General features: G+C 42.4%; 1 protein-coding gene across 1 annotated transcript in view; it reads right to left on the bottom strand.

Moving 5' to 3' along the window:
- The window catches only part of LOC117399049 (brain-enriched guanylate kinase-associated protein-like), a 30,447-nt gene extending 10,528 nt beyond the window's left edge, over nt 1-19,919 (bottom strand). The window contains exons 1-4 of the mRNA XM_058992107.1: nt 18,981-19,919; nt 17,280-17,308; nt 2,871-3,032; nt 937-1,003 (exon numbers count right to left, since the gene is read on the bottom strand). Of these exons, the coding sequence (XP_058848090.1) occupies nt 937-1,003; nt 2,871-3,032; nt 17,280-17,308; nt 18,981-19,919 (1,197 nt within the window). The remainder of the gene's footprint in view (nt 1-936; nt 1,004-2,870; nt 3,033-17,279; nt 17,309-18,980) is intronic.
- Between the last annotated feature and the right edge of the window lie 2,769 nt (nt 19,920-22,688).

Here is a 22,688-nt window from a genome sequence, read left to right on the forward strand (position 1 = left end):
TTGAATTTGAAACTGCCACAGGTGGGGAAGTTAACCAGCCATAGTAAATGACATTTTCTCCAGGCCGAAGGAAATGCCAACAAGGAGATGAGAGGTCTGAACTATAGATCTTCTGGAGCCAGAGTTCAGGATCATTGACTGCAGCCGGTCCCGCTGCAGTCTCTTCAGTTTTAAGTGTGCATAAATTATCATCGAAGTTCACCAAGCTCTGCCACTTACATGCACTATGCAGCTTAAGGACCCTATTCTGTCCTCACTTCCTTTTTGTGATCAGTTTTTTCTTTATTTCTATAGAAGTGCAATGCTATTCAAATACAGAGATAATACAGATGCATGTTTTTTTTTCAAACTGTGTGCCTGAATAAACACAGCATTAACTATTTACACTAAAACATACAGTAAGAGCTTACCTTGTCAATCGAATAGCTAGTATCTTATTTGTCATTCGATAAACAACACGTCCAAAGATCGGGAAGGAAATGATTTATATCTTAACTCAATCCATAACGTCCCTGCTGAGTGCCAGTTCGCCTCCTCCTCCCCAGCCTCCACCTGCTTTTGGCTTTGCCTAACGGGGGAGGGCAGCTATCCTGCCCCCCAGCCCTTGGCTTCCCTGCGGTCAGTCACTTACCTACAAGCTAATTTATGGGCAGGGGTACCTCAAAAGAAGAGGCCAAAGGCCAAAGAATATAGAGTAAAATAAGTATAATGCAGTTGTGTTCTCTAGTCTGTGTTTTAATAAATAATCTATTGCATGAGCTTCCTGACTGAACTGCAGGTGCTGTGCATTAGCTGTGTGTTGTGAACGGCAACTGTTTTAACTTCAGCATATTTGCATTTAAATGTGATAGAGTAGCAAGGCGAGCTTACGAGGCTCCAGTTCCATGCCGCACTGCCAGCACCTCATCTCTTTACTATAGCAGTCTGTCCACCTACCGTCCGGTGGATTTGTTCTTCCAGATCCTGATTAATCCTCTGTAAGGTCGAATAGCTGTTCTGGATCCTGAAAGATATTAATTTTAAAAACCTGTGTGTTACTCAGTTGTAAAGGAATGACATCCACAGAGCATCAGAGCTATGCAGAAAAGAATAACTAGCTTCTCATTCTGAATGAAACAAACAGATATGACATGCGAAAGCAGGCAGGTATTTGTTTTATAGCTGAACGTGTAAAGGTTAATTTGTATTTTGCTGCTTTAGTGGAACACTGCATTATTTTAACAAGCACATGGCATTGCATGCATGCATTATTATTTCAACAAGCACATGGCATTGCATGCATGCATTATTATTTTAACAAGCACACGGCATTGCATGCATTCATTATTATTTTAACAAGCACACGGCATTGCATGCATGCATTATTATTTTAACAAGCACACAGCATTGCATGCATTCATTACAGAACCGACTGGGGGTCTCTGTCTTTGCTACAAGAGCAATTAAAGCAGGACAGCTAAGGATGTATTGATGAAAAAGCAGCACAGAAACCCATCTTTGAATTGAACTGATTTTATAATTCCAGCCCGGCGCCCATTTGCCCCTGGAGAGAGAGCTGGAGCGAGTGCTTTTAATTAATACAACTGGCTGCCTCTCTCTAATCCTTTTGCTACCTAAAATGCCAAAAAGTACTTAAAATGCCCTTTAATCATCCCACCATTTAGAACTTTCTCTAAAAGTGCAGCGGAAGCAGTGAAGTTCAAGTGAAAAAGGACATAAGAGGGAAAACACATGCATAGGACCGCATGCTGAATAATGGCTTTTGGTTCATATAATAGAGTTGATTTTGGAAAGTGGATTCTGAGCACATGCACTTCATTTTGTAATTTTTTTAAAAGCACGAATTTGCTCTGCTGATGTATTTCAGTTTAAAGTACAGTTGTTCTGTTTTTCTCAGTTTTGGTTCCAGAGCTTTATTAAAAGAGTGTTCGCCACTTCATGTAAGTTTCCACATTTTGGAGACTTTCCATGCAGTGTCTCTAATTACTGTGTATTTACATAGGAGTTACTCATTGACAAGGTGTCAGTACAGTCATGACAATAACCCCCTATGTATAGGGATCACACTTTCCATGCAGTGTCTCTAATTACTGTGTATTTACATAGGAGTTACTCACTGACAAGGTGTCAGTACAGTCAGTGACAAACGTTTCGACAAAGTAAGCCTTTTGCAACATCTGCGGTGGAAATGTTTGTCATTGAATTTATACACTCCCTTAGTATTTCTTAATGTACCACTCTGTTCATGCATTCGTATAGATTTTCCTAGAACACAGAGCTGTAAGTGCAGTGAGTGGGGTCCACAGTACTGTGGTGCTGTTTAGCTGGCTGTGTCGAGGGGTCTCTTCATGTGCTCATATCAGTATGGTTGCTCACTGCTGACCCTACAGTACTGTAGTGTGTCGAGGGGTCTCTTCATGTGTTAATATTAGTATGGTTGCTCACTGCTGACCCTACAGTACTGTAGTGTGTCGAGGGGTCTCTTCATGTGCTCATATCAGTATGGTTGCTCACTGCTGACCCTACAGTACTGTAGTGTGTCGAGGGGTCTCTTCATGTGTTAATATCAGTATGGTTGCTCACTGCTGACCCTACAGTACTGTAGTGTGTCGAGGGGTCTCTCCATGTGCTCATATCAGTATGGTTGCTCACTGCTGACCCTACAGTACTGTAGTGTGTCGAGGGGTCTCTTCATGTGCTCATATCAGTATGGTTGCTCACTGCTGACCCTACAGTACTGTAGTGTGTCGAGGGGTCTCTTCATGTGTTCATATCAGTATGGTTTTTCACTGCTGACCCTACAGTACGGTAGTGTGTCGAGGGGTCTCTTCATGTGTTAATATCAGTATGGTTGCTCACTGCTGACTCACCGGTGAAGCTTCTCTGTGAGTTTCTCCAGCTCCTCCTGCGCCCGCCGCAGCTCGGTCTCCAGATACTGCCGGGTGGCGTCGCACTCAGACTCCAGGAGCTCCAGCTTGTGGGTGGTGTAGGACAGGCGCTTCCGCAGGTCCTCCTTCTGCTCCTGAAGGGAACTGCAGCAGGGAGAGGAAGCCAGAATGATCAGCAACCTGGGATGTGCAGGCAGTGAAGCCTCCTCCCATCTGAACCAGCCACAGCAGGGAGAGGAAGCCAGACTGATCAGCGACCTGGGATGTGCAGGCAGTGAAGCCTCCTCCCATCTGAACCAGCCACAGCAGGGAGAGGAAGCCAGACTGATCAGCGACCCGGGATGTGCAGGCAGTGAAGCCTCCTCCCATCTGAACCAGGCACAGCAGGGAGAGGAAGCCAGACTGATCAGCGACCCGGGATGTGCAGGCAGTGAAGCCTCCTCCCATCTGAACCAGGCACAGCAGGGAGAGGAAGCCAGACTGATCAGCGACCCGGGATGTGCAGGCAGTGAAGCCTCCTCCCATCTGAACCAGGCACAGCAGGGAGAGGAAGCCAGACTGATCAGCGACCCGGGATGTGCAGGCAGTGAAGCCTCCTCCCATCTGAACCAGGCACAGCAGGGAGAGGAAGCCAGACTGATCAGCGACCCGGGATGTGCAGGCAGTGAAGCCTCCTCCCATCTGAACCAGGCACAGCAGGGAGAGGAAGCCAGACTGATCAGCGACCCGGGATGTGCAGGCAGTGAAGCCTCCTCCCATCTGAACCAGCCACAGCAGGGAGAGGAAGCCAGACTGATCAGCGACCCGGGATGTGCAGGCAGTGAAGCCTCCTCCCATCTGAACCAGCCACAGCAGGGAGAGGAAGCCAGACTGATCAGCGACCCAGGATGTGCAGGCAGTGAAGCCTCCTCCTATCTGAACCAGCCACAGCAGTTGGGTAAGACAGGGATTCTCAAAACTTCCTTGGCTCAATGACGTTCCCCATCCTGCACAGGCAGGACACATGAAGTGCAGAAGGAATAGCACAGACAGGACACATGAAGTGCAGGAGGAATAGCACAGGCAGGACACATGAAGTGCAGAAGGAATAGCACAGGCAGGACACATGAAGTGCAGAAGGAATAGCACAGGCAGGACACATGAAGTGCAGAAGGAATAGCACAGGCAGGACACATGAAGTACAGAAGGAATAGCACAGACAGGACACATGAAGTGCAGCAGGAATAGCACAGACAGGACACATGAAGTGCAGAAGGAATAGCACAGGCAGGACACATGAAGTGCAGAAGGAATAGCACAGGCAGGACACATGAAGTGCAGAAGGAATAGCACAGGCAGGACACATGAAGTGCAGAAGGAATAGCACAGGCAGGACACATGAAGTGCAGGAGGAATAGCAGAGGCAGGACACATGAAGTGCAGAAGGAATAGCACAGGCAGGACACATGAAGTGCAGAAGGAATAGCACAGACAGGACACATGAAGTGCAGCAGGAATAGCACAGGCAGGACACATGAAGTGCAGCAGGAATAGCACAGGCAGGACACATGAAGTGCAGTTAAGCACCTGGTAGCACATGTTTATTCTTAAACAAATAGAGATACAAAAGTGTATAGTCACCCAAACTAAGGCTATCACAGGGAAAAGGATTAAGAGCACAAGCACCTAATGCTGCTCCTGAGTGCCGAGAAGCTGTCTCCCTGCCACGCTTTATACAGTCCCTGTGGTCAGGCTCAGGTTGAAATCAGTTAGCCAATTTAGCCTGACCACATTGTCAAATGGTTTTCTTTCCCCTTCAACCCTAAACCCTAAAACCTAACCCTAACCCATTCCTGAATATTGATGATTGTAAGAAATGCTTTTAATAATCTTAATTTTATCATTTAGATTTTCTAAACATTGTATAGTATACTGTATGCAATGCAGTATATGTGTTGTCTATTTATTAATATTGTCTATGTGCATTTCATGAGCGAATGAATGACAAGCACAGATACATCCATAAATGAACACCCTGCAGCAGGCAGGGAACTGAATATCCTTTAATAAGCTTTTGCTGTTGTTCTCATCTCTGTAGATTTCATTGAGCTGGGTATTTCTTTACTGACTTGACGAAGGGAAGCATGTTTTTTTAATGTATTTTCCATAGAGGAATACATTATACTGAATGAGTGCCCTTTGAGTGTGTGCAGCTATTGTTTTTTTGTAAATAAGTAGCTGAAATTCGCACAGCGCTGTGCTAGGAGTTGAGGACTCTTATGAAAAGTTAAGTTGCCAGCGCTTCCCCAGTGCAGAAAAATGCAACTCGAATGGTTTTTGCATTGAAGGTCAATAGCAGGTGTGTGATCGCTGTAATAAGTGTACTACTCCCTAAAATAGCCTGCTCTGTCTACTGATGTGAACCGCATCATTCCCCTGTGGGATTCTGTAAAGGGAAATGCACCTCTTATTACATTATCAATCTACTTCATGTATATACAGTACAGCTGAAATCATTTGTTACAGCCTACTACTGACACACACACACACACGCATACACACACACACACACACACACACACACAGACACACACACACACACACACAGACACATGCATACACAGACACACAGACACACACACGCATACACACACACACGCATACACACACACACACACACGCACACACACACACACATAGACACATGCATACACATGTGTTTGCTGTCTGGTCTGTAGTAATGGGACCCCCTGTGTATGTGTTTGCAGTGTGTGTGTGTGTGTGTGTGTGTGTGTGTGTGTGTGTGTGTGTGTGTGTGTGTGTGTTTTAGCTTTGCAGTTTTCTTACCTTTTTTTGTGATGCTTACGGGAGTTTTTTAGAGCCATTTTCCCGATATTTAATTTTTTCATGTTTTTTTTTTGTTTGTTTTTTGTTTTGTTTCACTTTACTTTGCAAACAGGAAGGAGATGTCAGACCTCTGCTCTAAACTCTGCCCCTTCATTCCCTCTTTCTGAAGAATAATGCTTTCTATGGTGACCCAGGAAGTAGTTTTCTTCCTGATGTGGTTGTCCTGCCAACAGAGTAAGAAAAACATGTTTCCAGTCACCAGTATAAATCCAAGCCCAACTCTTTTTGTTATTAATATTATTTCGGTCAGTGCAAATGCGTTTTTATGCTCTAACCATTTTAAAACAAGTGCTAGCATTCCTGATATGAATCAGGACCAAGTTAAAAGACGAGGGGCTTTATAACGAAATGCCCCGGCTCCGACAGAGTTCAAACCAGTTTTAGGGACTGTCAGAAGATTAGCATGTTCCCATCTCAGGGAACAACACGGGACATATGGGCTCAGCAGATCTTAAAGATAAGAAGGTTCAAGACCATGTAAGGCCTTATAGGTAATAATAATAATAATAATAATAATAATAATAATAATAATAATAATAATAATAATAATAACATCAGTAATAAAACAAACTTGAATGAGATGGATGCAGTAATTGTATCAATTAAATATTAAAACCAAGATGAACTAAGATGAACATTTTTAATCACAACATTAATCAGGATAATTTTTTTTTTTAATCGCTTGACAGCCCTAATAAATATATAAAGTATGGGAAAATAATTAATGTCATGAATTAGTGAGAAAATAATTGGGCACTCCAAATGTAAAAATAAATCAATCTATATAAAGCATGGGAAAATAATGTGTGTCATGAAAAAGGATGACGTCGTGAATGGAATGCATGGCTTTCATACCTTCAGAAGCCGAGGAAATCAAAAGCAAACAGGTTTTCCAGTTAATGTCACAGAGAGGGATTTGCGTAACTGCTTCTTTCGCGTGTGCAGATGAAAGACAGAGGCAGCAGGAGAGAGGAATAGCACATCTATGGGAGGCTCTGTGGGATTCGCTTGATGAAAAGAGGCTGAGATTCCCTCATGCTTTCAGTGGCGGGAGAGAGTAGAGAAACAAGAAGATATTGCTCAGTACTTTTTGCAGCCTTGTGAGTGAGATGAGAAACATGTCAGAGCTTTTTCTTTTACCGCAGACAACAGCATCAAGCAAGATGGAAGATAATACAGAAATGGAGCTTTCTTATTTCAAATCAGACTTTCTTTAAACAATGCAGGGAGCTAGAAAGCACGACGCTGCCACTTAAAAAAAAAAAAAAGATTCTAGTTCCGAAAAAAGCTGGAAAAAAAGAGTTTGTAAAAATACAAATTCATGCAATCCACAGTGTAAATGTGAAAATGTGTTTTTATATATCGATGCACTCCACCTCATTGCAAAAAATAAAATACAATTACTCTAAATGAGAACAGTAACATACATTAACATACCCTGCATAGGAACTGATAGTGAGATTTAGGACAGACAGTAGCACTTCGCAGTCTATGTCTGTGCCATGTGATGAATCCCTATAATACATATTTGTTTAAATATTGACACCTCTCTTTAATCAATAATGTGTGCTGTTACATACTGATGTTTTAATGAATCATGGCAGTCAGATTGTCGCACGATGCAGGGAAAGTCTCAGTTACACTTTCTACAATGAAATGAGCAGGTATGTAAAACAGTAAAAACATCTGTGTAAATGTGACGAGTGCTCGGATCAGAAGGTATCACAACTAAAAAGCACATGACTCAGTGCTTGACCAGCATTAAATCAACCACAAGTTGCCATTGGTCAGTGACGACTGTTACACTGACTGTCTAGGGATATGGAGCCAATCCATAAAGCACGGACTGGTCACTTTCTTCATGACATATTATTTACTTAAAATCATATGTGTAGCAATTTTTTTTTTATCATTTGTCTTGAAGAAACTAAAAAAAATAAGGCTTCAGGTTTGGTGTTTCCATACAAGAACATTTGGTGCTAAAAGATGTGTTCACTCCTCACAGAACGGGAAGCGACATAAACCCCTAGATCATATCGAGGGCTTCTGATTTTCGGTTTTCACCGATAAAACACCCCCGATAAAAAAATAAATAAATGGGTGGATAGCCAATAAACACCGGAAAACACCGGAAAACACCGGAAAGACGGTGGAAATGGTTAATCTATTCACTTTTACTTTACCATCTTCCCATTAAAAAAAATAAAACCTACAACAAAAATAATAATAAATACATTTCCCTGTGCTGCTGGGCAATGCCCCGCCTTCCTGACTTGTATCTGTCATTGATTTGTTCTGAATACTTTAAACCCGCCTCAACTACTGAGTGACAGCACATTCCTACATTTCTATTGGAGACTCTGCTTGCGAGATTTAAAACGAGATTACAATCAGGATGGAGGCTTGTTAGAGGGATTTAAAGCTGTGTTACAGTTAAGACACTGAGGATTTAAAACTGAATTGTGGCGAAGTGTACAAAAATGCCTCCACACAAAAACCCCAGAAGAATGTGCTCGTGACCAGAGGGATTTCATTGTGGAAGACAGCAAAGGAAAGAAGGTACAACTTAAGTGTGCAAGTACTGTCCAGTTACTATACATATTTTGACACACACACAAAATAAAACACTCAAGCATTTTGGAAAGTAACCGAAAACACTAATTTCATACAGTCTATCAAAAACGAAAGCCCCCCCCCCAAAAATGATTTACATAAAACTCGAAAATAGCTAAAAATAATCAACGAAAAATACAATTAATAAAACCCGAAAAACAGAAGCCCTAATCATATCCCTGAGTCTTGTGAAGCTCTTCTCTTTACTGATTCAATACACCGAGAAGCTTAACACCCTGGGAATGTGGAATCTAAAGCCTTAACTGACTTAACTGACTCGTCTACTTCACAACAGCAACCCAGCTCTATACTGCAGAGAAATGAGGGCGGAAACAAGTGCTACTACCTGCAGAACTCAGACAGCAGCCTTGCTTATTAATCCAGGGTAAATCTATTAGGCTTGCAGCTACCCTCTTGTTGTGTCTATGGACAGCATTTGGAGGGATCCTGTACTCTTTATCACCACACCCTAATGATGGTCATGTAAGTGCCATTTAACCCATGATAGTGGCTGATGACTAAAGGTGCTTTTATTCCATGTAAATCACTGAATATATTGTATGCATGTATCTATGCTGTGTCGGTACTGTATGCTTGCAATGCATTTGAACTACAGTGCTCCCCCTTTATAAGGAGGCCCTTTCTACCGCACAACCGGTTATAAAGAGGCACGGTCATGGCTTCCATTAACCCAGTAATGCCATTCCACCAGCATTAATAAAACAAAACGCAGCTTCACCAGAAAATCAACCTCATTTTTGATCATGCTTTTACTCATTTATAAATGACACTTGGCTTGCTTTTGATAAATCTCCTTTCCTGCTCTTTCATCATTTACATATCCATTATTACATGTATTATTACTTTATTATGTGGAATGAATTAGCATCTCAGCCCATTGAATGGAAAGGCAAAGGCTGGGCGAGAACCTCAAGCCGTGCGTTTCAGAGACAAACGTTTCACCGTTCAACCGAAGAGCACGCTGTGTAGACGAGAGGCAAGTACGGGTCTGATGCTGATGTCAGTATTAGTGACTCATCAGCCGCTAGGAGGATTAAAATGATCAGTGATGGGGGAGATTTATCCCTAACATAGAAAACAGCACCCAGCACCAGTTGAAATCATCACACCGATGAAGGCATTAGTCAAAAGGTTTGCATGCCTGGGTAGATTTGAGGTTGTTTCTGGCAGTTCTGTAAATTCAGTGGGAGTATTCAGACCCTGAATTGAATGGACCCGATCATCCGTTTGTTATCTTGTTATTACTATGAACCAATACAACATGAAGTATTGCAGTGTTCCTATAGTATTGTCCTTGGATTCAGGCGTGGAATGTCTGTGAGACGTCTGTTTTCTTTTAGCATGATGAGCAGCAATCCTGCTGTCCATGAAACAATGCCGCTTATTCAAGTGGAAGGCAGGCATATTAAACCTTTTGTTTGCTGGTTATTGGTTTTTTTTCTGCAGCAACAACCGATTCAACACCCTTAACAACGCTCTGCAGGACAGAACAGAGCTGCAGACAGACACTGCCAAAGTCTTATCTATGGGAAACAGAACACCTAAAAGCTTCTTTTTTAAACGGTGGGATGATGCCTGTATCAAGCTGCAGTCAACAGTGAAGGCGGGTTACCCTCTTGTGAGTAATAATTCCTCAACAGTGACTCAAGAGAAAAAAGAGTGGGGGGGGGGGGGAGTCCAGGATGATCTTCAACACAAACATTAATATGTACAAGACATACAGTGCATGCCAATGGTTTAATGACTCATTTAATTAATAAAACCACTGATAATGCACAAGACCTCATCGATATATAGAGCCCCACCCCCTTGGGCATGGGGCCCAGTTCATCTACCCGTAATGTCCTGAAATCGCCTGAGCTGGGACTGTGCTTCTGTTCCATCTGGGTTGGCAGAGGGCGACAGAGACTCTGCTCAGAAACACGTCAACGTATCCCAAGATGCATTAGTGAATGATTTAATATGAGGCGCCACTAAACTATATTAACAAAGAAGGCCATTTGCTCTTTAAAGGACATGTCATGTCTCAAGTCAATTGATCCCCAGGCACCTCTAGTGTTATCACTTTTTATACTGAGGGACAAAATGCTTTCATATATGGCCCTTTCAATTAGCTAATGGATCACTCTCCACTAAGCATGCTGTGCAGTGACTGGAATCCAATGAACAATAGTGAAACGTGATCAAACTATTCCATAATAGTTTATTCCATAATGACCATCTATTATACAGTAGCATCCCTCTAATACAATGATCAAAGTGACTGACAGAGCGTGGTCTTAATGATTTGTATCAATCTAGTTGAAATGTACTAATAGCATCCAATTTGAGCTTTATTCTGTCTGCCCATAATGAGAATCTACTGGCAAACACACACGCACACACACACACGCACACCACACACGCACATGTGCACACACGCACACATGCACACACGCACACACACACGCACACCACACACGCACATGTGCACACACGCACACATGCACACACGCACACGCTCACACACACACACACGCACACACACACACACACACACACACACACACACACACACACACACACACACACACACCACAAAGAGAAGGGCTTTATTAAAGTTATCTTCAGCAAGCAGAGAGGATATTAACATAAGTTGAAGATACCAGAAAGCAGCCGAGGGAGCAGTAAGCACTCGCTCCTGGAGGAGCTGTTAGGAGGCTTGACCGAGGAGATAGATTACACAATCCCACCTCTCCTCCTTTGAGCCACGCTTCCTGTTTAAATCACATTACACCAGGGCAGCCCCGGCGGCACCACCTCACAGAACTCAATCAGGAACACACTGCTCTGGAGAGCCCACACTTACAGGCAAATTGAACATCTGTTAGCTTGGAAATGGAACATTGTGTTTGCTGTGTGTGACTCACAGGATGTGCTGTTCGTAAGCCACTCGTACTTTTAAAAGAGCTCCTGGGCTATGCTATCTTCTTCAGGAAAATAAAACAGCCTGGAGAGAGATATCAGTCCCTGCTGTGCAGAATAGTGTTGGTGGTTTAGTAGGACGTACTCTTGGCCTGTGGTACAGAAACTCAGTTTGAGCTCCTGCCCTAGGGATATTCTACATATGCATAACTGTATCCAGCAACTCCCAAAGCATATTGAGTGCGGGCCAGTGCTTGGTAAGCCATCCTTTGGACGTTAATGCTCTGTGGATGTTCTGTGTCTCTCGTACCTAGTTTATATGTACGTTTATATCTAGTCACATTCAAGCTACCTGTCCGAGGAATGGATATATTCAGCATGGAAACCAGTTTGGAGCTGGGGTCGGGTTAGAGGTTTAATCAGATTCAAGTGGGGTCAGAAGCACTGATTCCTCTGAACCCCTTTGAGTTTGACATGTAAATTCTGCACATTAGTTTCACGGATTCAACACAATCTATCACAAAAGGGATTTCTGCCCCAGTGCATGTAATTGCAGGTGGCATTCACAATGCTGTTTTGGTAACAAAACAAACTAATATTAATTCCATTCATATTAAACCCTACACTCAAGATATTTTTCAAGCTGGTGTGAAATGAGCCTGGTTTATTGCATAGAGAACACTGTTGATTTCTCTATTAGAAACTGGAAACTGCATCTTCAACCCTTTAAACTGACATTAAAAAAGGATTCTTTAAATGAGTTAAAGTTAGGTTTCTACTCTTCCTTTGACTAAGCTGATCAGTGATGTCATTTCTATGGATAAATAACTTACAAAGGTAGACATCACCTGGCTGAATTTACTACGCATTAATGCAGCCAAACTTGAACTGCAAATCCTTGAAAATGGGTGTTAGATACTATATGGGCATCACTTCAGTAGATAGATGTTTGCTATGGGAAACGCTGTGGCACTGTCTATGTGCTCTGTTAAGCGTATAAACCTCTAAGAGCTTCATGACAGGCGCTTGGAGGGAGACGTGTAGAAGTGCGGTCTGCACAGAATCCAGGCAGGCTATCAATCTCCCTGCCTCTAGGCCTGTCCTGAGCCGTGGGTGGATAATGGAAGGTGGAGGAAATGCAATTCTCAATCCACTTAGGCACTAGACGAGGTTGTGCTCCTTTCTTTATCATGGGAATCTCACAGTCTTCACAGGACTGACACAAGGGACTTAGCAAACCCACGGATATCAGAGCAGCAGACAGGCATCTGAAGACCAAGGTGAAGAAGTAAGAGGATAACTTAAACAGCAGGACCTACGAAGAATAGCAGCGATCTGAAAAGTACCAGTCTTAATAACGGCCTGCTATGTATCTGCACACACGTCTCGTTTAGATGAAGGGTACTGTAGAAATATGGTACACTAAGGGAGTTCTGCATCCCCCCTGTCGATTGTGTAGCGGGCTTCATGTGCTTTTGCTTTAAATGTTGGCTGTTTATATTGCTTAATGCTATGTATTTGCTTTTCCCAGGCTCAGTCTGCTGTCCCACAGATGAATGTGCTGCCAGACAGTGGGTTAATCAGGCTTCCAGTGCTGGGACTTATTGATTTGTTGCATTCTGTTCTTCAGCAGCATGACACACAATTGCCCTAAATACGAGTGTGGATTGTGGCTCTATTCCACGTATAGCAATTAGTAAATATTGACAGCGCTACTGTTTGCCAGGTAGTGTACTCAATCTTTTCATGGACTCTCACAAGGATGCTATTATATGCCATTGCTTTCGCAGTGGTGTCGAGGCTGACTGAATGATTATGCTTTATCACTGCACTGCTGTTTGAGCTCAATCGAATTCTGTGTTTCCACTGCCTGGTGCATGCTCAAACCAACCCTTCATTATTAGTAATGGTGGTAAAACTCTCTGGTCTCTCTGCTTTCCTGTGTAACCACTCTCTGCTAGACTCTCTCCATTCTGGTTTCCGCTCTGCTCAATCCACTGAAACTGCTCTCCTGTCTGTCACTAACTCGGTAAACTCTACCCGTGCTGCCTCTCTCTCCTCTGTCCTAATTCTCCTCGATCTCTCTGCTGCCTTTGACACTGTCGATCACTCTATTCTCCTATCCTCTCTTGCTGACTTGGGAATCTCTGGCACTGCTTTGGGCTGGTTCTCCTCCTACCTCTCCGACCGCACCCACCAGGTAATCTCCCTGCCTCTAGGCCTGTCCTCCTGGATGCACTTGCATCACCTCAAACTCAACCTCTCTAAATCTGACCTCCTTTTCTTCCCCTCCTCTGATCTCTCTATCTCCATTCCTCTGGAATCTACCAAGCATAAGATTCAGTGCATAAGTGCATAAGATCTACTAGTTTCAATAAATGCTCGTCAAAATCTATTTAAAAAAAAATCTGTTTCAATTGGCAACGACAGCTCACCCATAATAAATCATCACATTGATTTCACTGCTAGGGTAAATAACATTTGCTAAGTGCAATATTCAGCAACATGAGTATGCAGCTGTAAGGTTTGACTTTTTCTGTTTACTCTTCTTTGCAGAATTGCTGCAGAATTTCCATAAGCTGCAGATTGTTTCTCAGGATAATCTGTTGAATTACAACGGCACTAATACAGTAATTGCAGTTTTTGGAAGGTGGCCATTCCCCAGATTGGTTGATTAGTTGTCCGTTTGGGGATGGTCACTGGTATATCAGAGGAGCCCTGTGCTTTGTTCAGGGGGTTCATTTACTTGAGAGAGAGGACTGAGAGCAGCAGACTGGGCTTGCTGTCCTGCACTGAGACAGCCTTCGCTTGGGTGTGTTTTTGCCTTGCATTTTGATTGGTTTGTTTTGTTAATAAAAGCATGCAGCCAGTGCTTGAACTGCAGCCCCCTGCCTCTGCGGCTGCTATTCCCGCTGCTAGCCAGCCTTGACTGCAACGCTGCCCTACCACTATAGTATATTAATAGAAGGAGCTAGGACACAGTACACATGAACCCAGGGGTTACATTGTAATCCTGGCATCTCGTTATCCTAGATACAGCTTTTTAAAAAAGTGCCAAATAACAAGCCCTGTGATAATAACTGTGAGTGCAATCCTTTCATTCTAAGACAGCAAAACAAATTTGAAATACAAAACAACTTGAGGTCTGTTTATCACAGCTGTTGTGTGTTCTGGTATTTAGTACTTTTTAAAAGGATGCTGTAAAGATTGTGCTTCACCAATAACATGCTGTTGCTACAGTTTCCTTTTTGAAAGGGCAACCGTAGATATTTTATTTGGGTCAGTTTGTGTGTCTGCGGTGAATACTTTGCTTGGAGAACTTGATCAAATGGTAAGAAGCTATGAAGTTTACCATGATGAACATTGTATGCTTTGACCATCGTACAACACAATACACAGTAACATTTAACAAGGGGACTTGCCCAAGGAGGGACTTGATAATTAAGCAAAGGTAAGTCTGAGTAATAAGATCAGCGGTGACGTGCTGAGGTCTGGCAGAGGTCTGCTTTTACAAACAATATCTTGCTGCAGAGATTTCTCAGATTGCCATTACACAATGGAATCCTTTATTCTGCTGTTTTACAATCCATTTGGTATCGTGATACCTCTAGTACACTGTACACCCTTATCAACTGCTTAGGCAATGACGCTGTTCAATGGGTAGAATCGTAAAGGGCTGAGGGTCCTACTATACAAATAAAGCTTATGGCAGAATGACCTTCTCCCACGCGAGCTGTGCAGGGCAGTAGTGATTAGAAAACCATGTGTTTCCAGTCACATGCGTTAGACCTGCAACCAATCATATTCCTGCTGCATGTCACATGGTCTCCTCAATTGAGTCATCTCCTACTCAAGTTACACAGCAGGGTTGAGAGGAGGGTAGAGGGGGTTGCAGACTCAACCTCTCTCATAGAGAGAACGGGAACTTAGAAACAGCAAAACTGGCTTGATTCTGTAGTTGTGTTTCAAACTTTGTCAACACTTTTAATTACGTTACTAAGTAATGACTAGGTAAATACAGTAATTAGAGAATTAAGCTACTAAGTAGCTACTAGGTAAATACACAGTAATTAGAGACACTTCATGCAAACGGTTACCCAACGTTTCTTCTGGAAAATGATCTTCGTATCAAAGTCAGAGAGGCAACCAATTGTCTGCAAAGTTGGAGAAGTCGCGATTCTCTGAAATAACGTTGACCCTGATAAACTGCTGAAAGAGAACTGCATGAGCCCAATGTTAAGTGTAATGAGCTTCTGTGAAGGGTCCCTACACTTATACTGGTGCAACCTACACATTATTTTCTCAATATACAGCAGAGCTCAACAGCTTGTGTCACACAGAGATATTGCTTGGACTGGTCTCTACTCTAACAGTCAATAGATGTAGTCAAAACCCTGTGACTATGAACTAAAGCACTGACATAAAGAAGCAGACTGGACCTAATCTACCTGCAGTGTAACTGAATGCAGGCAGGATGCCAGCTGCTGGTGCTTCTTGTGTGTTTAGACTTTGTCACTCCAGAGATGCTCACTGTTTTGAAAGGTGTGTATGCGGCTGAACAATTTTCTAGTCCAGCTTTTCAAAGTGTTGACAAAGCTGTGAATGTATTTAAATACTAATGTGCTTGGTAATAACATGCACAGTTTAGTGTTCTTTCAGCATGTTGTGCCGGTACAATAATGCCACACAGTTGCTTAGCCATTATCACAGAAGCGTAATTACTGAAATATTAAAAGGGACGGCAGGGGAATACACTTGCTTTAACACTCCAGGTCCTGTGCAATCTTCACCAAAGATTGTGCTCATGTCCCTCAAGGAAACTGGTTATTAAAGTTGGCATTGGCGTGCATTTAATAAGAACATGGGTGAATATTCTAATGTAGAGGCTACTGGATATTTCTCCTAAGGCTAATGTTGAAAGAACACATTGAGTGTAGTGAGGGGGTGGTGTGTGTGTGTGTGCTTTGTTAAAGACAATGAACCCGGATAAATTTGAAGCATATGGTAAAAGCATTTTTTTTTTTTTTGTAAATTAGGAACTGCATGCAAACATGTCTGCTGAAGTGCTCTGTGCAAACCCCAGAAGAAGGTCCTGAACCATTCTGATACACATGCACACGCAGCACCAGAATCACTTACCACAATAGTGGCTAATGTCTTCATATAAAGTGACAGAAGCTGTCAGCACAGTTGTCCTAGCCATCTGTTTGAGAATATTTAATTTCACTGTTTGCTAATGGATTGTGAGATATATACGCAGCAAAACAATATATTGCACATTTAACCAAACAAATATAGCTTCCCAGAATCAAGCCTTATTAAAGATATTTGGCAGAAGACGTCAATAAACAAGCCTTGCTGTCATATAATCATACAAATCAATTAAAAATACCAGTAGCGCTATGTATATACTAAACATCTCTATAGCAGCAGTCTGTTCAACAAACCCCTTTTCTCGTCCCTTTACACCACATTCAATGGTAAAAGCCCTGCATAACAAAGAGCTCTGAAAAGGCAGCGTATTGTTTGCATGGCTTGTGTTTCCCATATTATCTTAATCCCCCAAAAAAGCACTACCAATCTTATGGCATCCCCAGCTCTCCAGTGTACTAATTGCCTGTGCTGGTGGGGGTTTACTATCAAATCGTAAAAACCTTTGCAAGACTCAACACAATTCACAATACATTGTTTTTTCCTTGCGTTGTTTTTTTTTGAGAAACAGCATTCAGTATGCTGCTGCAAAAACAACAAACCCATCTCCTCAATGATGTCTTTCTTTCTTTGTTTCTTTCTTTGCTTGCTTGTGTGTTTCGAATGATCAGATGCACAGCTTCCCTGGCATGTCTTTCACTGAGATCTGCATTCAGTTTAAACAGCCAGCACAGACTGCACACATCATAAGAACATTAATAAACAGTTACATAGTTTAAAACGAACAACAGTAGAAAAGTAAAGGGTCTGTCTTACCTTATTTTATGCATCTCGCAGTGAGAGGCCTGGGAAGAATCAAATGAGATGATGTGAATAAAAGAAAAGGTTCATGTTGCAGATGCACGCAGAGATGAGGCTGAACAAATGATTTTGGACAAGTACCTACATAGCGCCACAAAACAAATCTACATCTGCATTAGCAGAAAATATTGACAGATTAACTCAGAGGAAAAATTGCAGCAGACTGCAGAAACACAGCATACCCTAGGGCCAGAGGCAACGAATGACTCAGTTACTGCACTGAAGAGAGGGATAAAAAGAGAGAATAGCTAGTAACAGGTAATAGAATCTGTTGAATTTCACACATAGGAAATAAAGCAGCCTCCACTGACTATGTTTCTCTTCACCAGGCATGCATACAGGGATATGAAGTGGTGGTCTGTTTTTTTTTTAACTCATCCATTACAGATGTGAAAGAAATGATGAGTTTCCTTTTTCATGTGATTTGTGTTTGCATTATCTAATTCTGTTGTGAGGCGGTGATGGAAAACCTGCCTAACTATCATATCAGGATTGCTTGATTGATTGATTTAAATTGGTATTTTTTAAAAGCATCATTTCTTCCCAGGTTTTTGAGTTTGGTGAAATAATAATTTTGAATTGAAATGAACCCTGGTAAATTAGGCGAGTCAATGGTTTGTGCAAAGTGTTCAACTATAATGAGTGTTCAATTGGTATTCAGTGTTATTAATGTAATTCAATTCAATTTTATCTACAGCACAATAAACTGTATGAAAACAAAAAAATGACTACCTTGCAGTAATATTACAAATTAGTATTCAGCTCCATATCTGTTTTAAAACACCCCTGCAGTGGGCTCCAAGTGACATCCCAAGGTTTTTTTGACAGCTTGTCGCAGGTCCTTTAGAGGATCACCAATGATAGATCTAGATTTAGCCAAGGAGCCCAAACATTCCCTGAGTTTGACACTGATAATTAGTTTCAGCGTTAGATATGCTAATTTATTTCATTTAGTTTATAATTCATTTTTCTTGCAATTCTTTCCACAAACAGCACACTTCATCATTATCAGCCCCAGCCCAGAGGATCCTTGAGGGAACGGAGGCTCCCGAGGTGGCTGGCTTCTACTCTCCAGCCCTATTTCTTTTCCAGACGGGAGGCAGACGAACATTTAGGGGGTTTCCCTGCTCGTATGTAGGAAATCTTACTCATTGTTGAACATAATCTGTGCTGAAACCTATTAATCATCGGACTGACAACGGGGATCAAGAAACAGTCAAGCAGAAACATATAGACTACAGAGCTCAGTGATGTATGATAGTCATCCCTCATAGCCATGCATCAGCGAGCACACATAGCGCTATAGAAAAGTTCATTGGAAAAATTGTTTTTTTGGAAATATAAAAAAATAAACTAACACAATCATCAGCCAAAATGTCACCTTCATTAGTTGAATATCATTTTTTTCCTATACGATTAGACCACATTACCACATGTTCAGCTGCCAAGGTAATGCCCAATACTGAGGGTTTATTTTTGCGATTAGAAACCAGTAAACAGTACTCTCTATTGCTAGTGTTAATGTCGGTGCCTTCTATGATTTTTCTTGTTGAAGTATGTTCTAAGAAGGAAGGGACCACAGTTTTCCTGAATAAAGAATGTACTCACCATGGTCACACCTGTTGGTAAAGAAGGGTTTGGAAAGCAGGTACTCACCATGGTCACACATCTTGGTAAAGAAGCAGACTTGTTTTTTGGAATTCTCTTGCTCCTTTCGAATGCAGGGCTGGGGGACCTCATTCTGTCAGCTTGTGCTCTGGTTTCTTGGTTGCTCCAGCTGCCTCTCCTCTCCTGTGGCGCCCCGTGCTCTTTCTCAGCCTCTGCAGTGTCCTCGCTCCTCACGCTGTCGATGTCTGTCTCCAGGTAAGCCTTCCCAACCAGCTCCACTGGGTTCCTGGGCTCTGAAGATTTCCTCATACTTCCAAGTGCTTCCAAAGCTTTGCAGCAAGGTAGTGATGTGGTGTGAAGAACAGGTGCCTTTTGTTTTAGCACTCCAAATGCCTTCAGGCTCACAGGGTCCAGCACGCTGTAGGTCACTTCGTCCAGGAACTCGGAGAACTTGAGCTTGGCCTTGATTTTTTGCTCCAGCCGCTTGCACGTGGCAGACAAGCCCTGGCTGGAGGTCAGGCTGAGCTTGGAGGCAGAGGAACAGCTCCTCGTCCTCTCAACCTCTTTCTGAGAGGAGAACCGGATGCCGGGATGCAAAAAGAGTGTTTCTGGAATGCCGGTCCTTTTTGACTTGGACTTTAAGTGGTGCGGTCGAAAGACGTCGTCGGAGCTGTTGCTCTTGACTGAGCTTTTTGTGGAGCTTTTCGGGGAGCTTTTCAGGGAGCCAGTGCTGTTGAGGTCGAGACTACTGTCATCCCCACTGGAGCTGCAGATCTTGGACCTCCTGCTTTCACTGGCCGTGGAAAAGAGCCTCCTGTGACAGTGGGGTAAGTGAAAATGTTCCTTGTCACTGCTGGGATCAGTGAACGCTGACCATGAAGAAGAGGAAGAGTATCTGGCTCTGTCCTCCCTGCTTCCTGCTGTTTGAGGTCTCTCACACTTGGAGAGGGCCTCCGCTCTCATGTGGCTGAATGAGCTACTCTGCATACTCTGTATGGGATGCATGCAATGCAATTCCCAGAATTGACAACTGAATCGTGCTTTGGTGGGGCGTCACAGCTATTTAACCCAATGTCTTTTACCCAATCATATACTTTGTTTTCAAAAAATTCCAGCCTGTACCCAAATAAAACACACACACACACACACACACACACGACCCTAAAACATCAAAAGTGGTCGATCAACACATATTCTCTTTTTCTAATCAGACTCAGTATTGATAAGTGGCACATCATGCATTTTCCAGGTCGGTCAGTCCTTGGTGAGGAGTATCGATCGCTGTTGCTACATGGTATTTTTTGGGTGAGAGAGCTGAAGCTGAATGGGAGTGATGGAAATCGATTGTCAGAGATGTAGTCCTAGCGTTTAGTGACCTGCAGTGAGCATTGCTTATTGACTGTGACAGAAAGCTGGCTAGTGTGTGTCAGAACAAAACATCGATATCTTATGAAAAGATGATTAAGACGACAGCGATTTTATTTGACATGTTTTAGAGAGGACTGCATGTTTTGAGGAAGGTTTAATCTGGTTACACCTGTATCATAAACTTTTGCAATTCATCAATAAATTACATCATTTATGCAGTCTGCTCTTTTAATCTACACAACAAAAGTGCTGAGAAACAACAACACAACATTTAATGTTATCAGTATCAGTTTGATCATGGCACTGTGTAATATTTAGCAACTGCCCAATGAATCTTGTTCTAACGTGTTCATAATTTCATCAACCAACAGTATGGGAAGAATCTGCAAATAAACACCAGTACCCTTGAACTGTATTAGTGCCAATTTGGGTCCAGCTTGTGCTGTTTTTTTGTTTTTTTGTCCAATAGGGATTGATCCAGCCGTGCAATTTAAATGTTCACAACACCACAGAACTGCCTTTACATCTAGCACTCGTAGTTCTGTTTCCATGGTGATGGCAGGATTGCACTGTAAAGAAAAGGCAGTGAAAATGTTAAGCAGTCATTAATGCAGCAGAGACCATCCAAACAGATTTCACTTAACTCATGAATTGCTGCTTTTGTGCAGCAGAGGTTGGGCTGGACCACAAAAGTGGCATTATCAAGGGGGGTGTGGCCACATATGTGGTAATGAACTATTTCAAAGTGAATGTGTTTACTGGAAGATAACAAAACTGGACAGAGGTCTCATAAATCGAAGTGAGTGTTAGAAACTTTTTTGGGGAAAATGGTGCACCTCCAGGGAGATTCAGCTAAGTTTTGGGGTGCAGTCTAGTGAATGCCAAGCTGGCTCTGGGGTATGACTTATGCTCTTTTCCATCTGCCACTGGGGTACAGTGGAAATCAATTGAAAATTGATCTGGTTAGTTAGTATTTGCTTGGATCCGGTCCGCTGTGCAGAAGGCATGCAATGGCGACACTAAGTGGGTTCAAGAATAAGTGAAATAAACAGCTTCTCATTCAGTGCAATTGCATATATATGTGGACAAACAAATACATTAGAAAATGGTGCATCAAGTCTTGTATAAGATAAATAAATATTTTTAAATGTATTTTTGAGTACCTCTAAAAACATTGGCAGTTGATACTGGTAGTATTTCTATTGGTAATAAGTTTCACATGGGTGTTTTACAAGTAAGTTTGCTTTGGTTAATTTGCTGCATAGTTCTACTGTGAAAAGGATGAATCTAAACCAAAACCAAATCCCAACTCAATCACTGTCGAGATAATCCAATCCTAAACAACCCAGATTTGCTGTGTAGAATTGTACCCAGATGAAGGCAATGCAAAGTCGAAATGCATAGTTTTTTCTAAATGTTTTTTTTTATTTTTATTTTTTTTATTTTAACCAATAAAGTATTTTTTGGCTGTTTGAGTTGCAGGGTTTCCTTTAATGTATTTAGAATTGTAGCATTGCCCAACAGAATGGTTAGAATGCCTCCGTTATCCTCTGCTAGATTTCTTTGCAATGTCCCTTGATTGCACTCTGTGCTAGGCATTTGAAGAAAAAAAAAACCTCTTGAGTAGGTGAAGTGATAAAACTAGTAAAAAAAAACAATTCTGCAGACAAATGTTTCATCTGGTGCCTCCTTCAGTGTACTGAAGGGGCAAAACAAAAGTAAATGATAGAAGTTGTGTGCAATACATGTGCTTCTCTGCCCTCTCCAAGGTGGTCGTTAGAGGTAGGCTTGATTGTATCTTTTAAGCCAGCATCCCAGGGGGCTGCATGCTGTTGTTTCTTAATTGGATTGTCATGGATTTGAGGTAGCTTTAACAATGGAGTTGCAATCTGACCTCCCCTTGATTTTTGTTAAGGTGGTATTGTATATCTGAACACCACCATGCTGAGATAGCTCACAGTGGTATTGTATATCTGAACACCACCATGCTGAGATAGCTCACAGTGGTATTGTATATCTGAACACCACCATGCTGAGATAGCTCACAGTGGTATTGTATATCTGAACACCACCATGCTGAGATAGCTCACAGTGGTATTGTATATCTGAACACCACCATGCTGAGATAGCTCACAGTGGTATTGTATATCTGAACACCACCATGCTGAGATAGCTCACAGTGGCATCGTATATCTGAACACCACCGTGCTGAGATAGCTCACAGTGGTATCGTATATCTGAACGCCACCATGCTGAGATAGCTCACAGTGGTATCGTATATCTGAACACCACCATGCTGAGATAGCTCACAGTGGTATCGTATATCTGAACGCCACCATGCTGAGATAGCTCACAGTGGTATTGTATATCTGAACGCCACCATGCTGA

This window comes from Acipenser ruthenus, chromosome 18 (assembly GCF_902713425.1).
Source record: "Acipenser ruthenus chromosome 18, fAciRut3.2 maternal haplotype, whole genome shotgun sequence".
Classification (NCBI taxonomy): domain Eukaryota; kingdom Metazoa; phylum Chordata; class Actinopteri; order Acipenseriformes; family Acipenseridae; genus Acipenser; species Acipenser ruthenus.